Source organism: Danio rerio, chromosome 11, assembly GCF_049306965.1.
Source record: "Danio rerio strain Tuebingen ecotype United States chromosome 11, GRCz12tu, whole genome shotgun sequence".
In the NCBI taxonomy this organism is placed as follows: domain Eukaryota; kingdom Metazoa; phylum Chordata; class Actinopteri; order Cypriniformes; family Danionidae; genus Danio; species Danio rerio.
This window is the reverse complement of record NC_133186.1, coordinates 46772501-46774031: the sequence shown is the minus strand read 5'-3', so window position 1 is coordinate 46774031 and position 1531 is coordinate 46772501. Positions and strand designations below refer to the sequence as shown.

Here is a 1531-nt window from a genome sequence, read left to right as displayed (position 1 = left end):
CCCATTCCAGAGCTCTTCTTGATATATTTTGGCCATAATAATAAATGTACTAATAATTTAAAAAATGAAAAATTGTCAAATAAAATAAATAATTTGCCTAATTGTTGTCCTAAAATTAAAATGAACATATCTTAACTCATAAATTTAAATAAAGGGGTTTAAGTATATTAATTAATCAATATTAACACAATGTTTGTTATATATTGTGAAGAATGATGAATATAATTTTTCAATTAATATTAGCAACTATACTCAGTACTATAAACTCTATGATCTGTAAGTTTTTATTAAAAAGAACATAATAAACTCTGCATTTAACAATCAACACTTTAGCATTAAACAGTAATAATGAATAATAATCAGTATATTTACAGCCAATCAGCTCCTCTAGATGCAGGTCACATGTTACTCTTTCTCTTTCTCTCTCCTCACCGCTCTCAGCCAATCATCTCATCTGCACGTGGATCACATGTTTCTCTCTCTCCCTCTCTTTGTGTCTGTGTCTGTGTGTCTCTATCTCCTCCCTGCTCTCAGCCAATCATCTCCTCTGGCTGCAGTCACCTGCTCTCTCCATCACCTCTCTCTCTCTCCGTCTCTCTCTCTCTCTCTCTCTCAGTGAGTGGTGCTGATGCGAGCAGCAGTGATGGAGTCTCCTCCGTCTAACTCTTCTCCTCCTCCTCCATCATCATCCCTCACTCCTGCCGTTCCTCCATCAGTGAAGCTGGGCCTGACGGCGCTCTACACGCTCTTCTACTGTGTGCTGTTCATCTTTGTGTACGCTCAGCTGTGGCTGGTGCTGCGCTACAGACACAAGCGCTTCAGCTACCAGACGGCGTTCCTGTTCCTGTGCCTGCTGTGGGCGGCCCTGCGCGCGCTGCTCTTCTCCTTCTACTTCAGGGACTGCGGGACGGCCAACACACTGCGGCCCTTCTGCTTCTGGCTGCTCTACTGCTTCCCTGTGTGTCTGCAGTTCTTCACACTCAGCCTCATGAACCTCTACTGCGCTCAGGTCAGTTCATATATATGAGTATACTGCGCTCAGGTCAGTTCATATATATGTGTATACTGTGCTCAGGTCAGTTCATATATATGTGTATACTGCGCTCAGGTCAGTTCATATATATGTGTATACTGCGCTCAGGTCAGTTCATATATATGAGTATACTGTGCTCAGGTCAGTTCATATATATGTGTATACTGTGCTCAGGTCAGTTCATATATACATACATATATATTGCGCTCAGGTCAGTTCATATATATGAGTATACTGCGCTCAGGTCAGTTCATATATATGTGTATACTGCGCTCAGGTCAGTTCATATATATGTGTATATTGCGCTCAGGTCAGTTCATATATATGTGTATACTGCGCTCAGGTCAGTTCATATATATGAGTATACTGCCCTCAGTTCAGTTCATATATATGTGTATACTGCGCTCAGGTCAGTTCATATATATGTGTATACTGCGCTCAGGTCAGTTCATATATATGTGTATACTGCGCTCAGGTCAGTTCATATATATATGTGTA

The 1531-nt window shown here is 41.1% G+C and overlaps 1 protein-coding gene across 1 annotated transcript in view; it reads left to right on the top strand.

Moving 5' to 3' along the window:
* Positions 1-607: 607 nt before the first annotated feature.
* The window catches only part of gpr137bb (G protein-coupled receptor 137Bb), a 14427-nt gene continuing 13503 nt past the window's right edge, over positions 608-1531 (top strand). Inside the window, exon 1 of the mRNA XM_009306322.5 lies at positions 608-1009. Within this exon, the coding sequence (XP_009304597.2) occupies positions 629-1009 (381 nt within the window). The 5' untranslated portion in view covers positions 608-628. The remainder of the gene's footprint in view (positions 1010-1531) is intronic.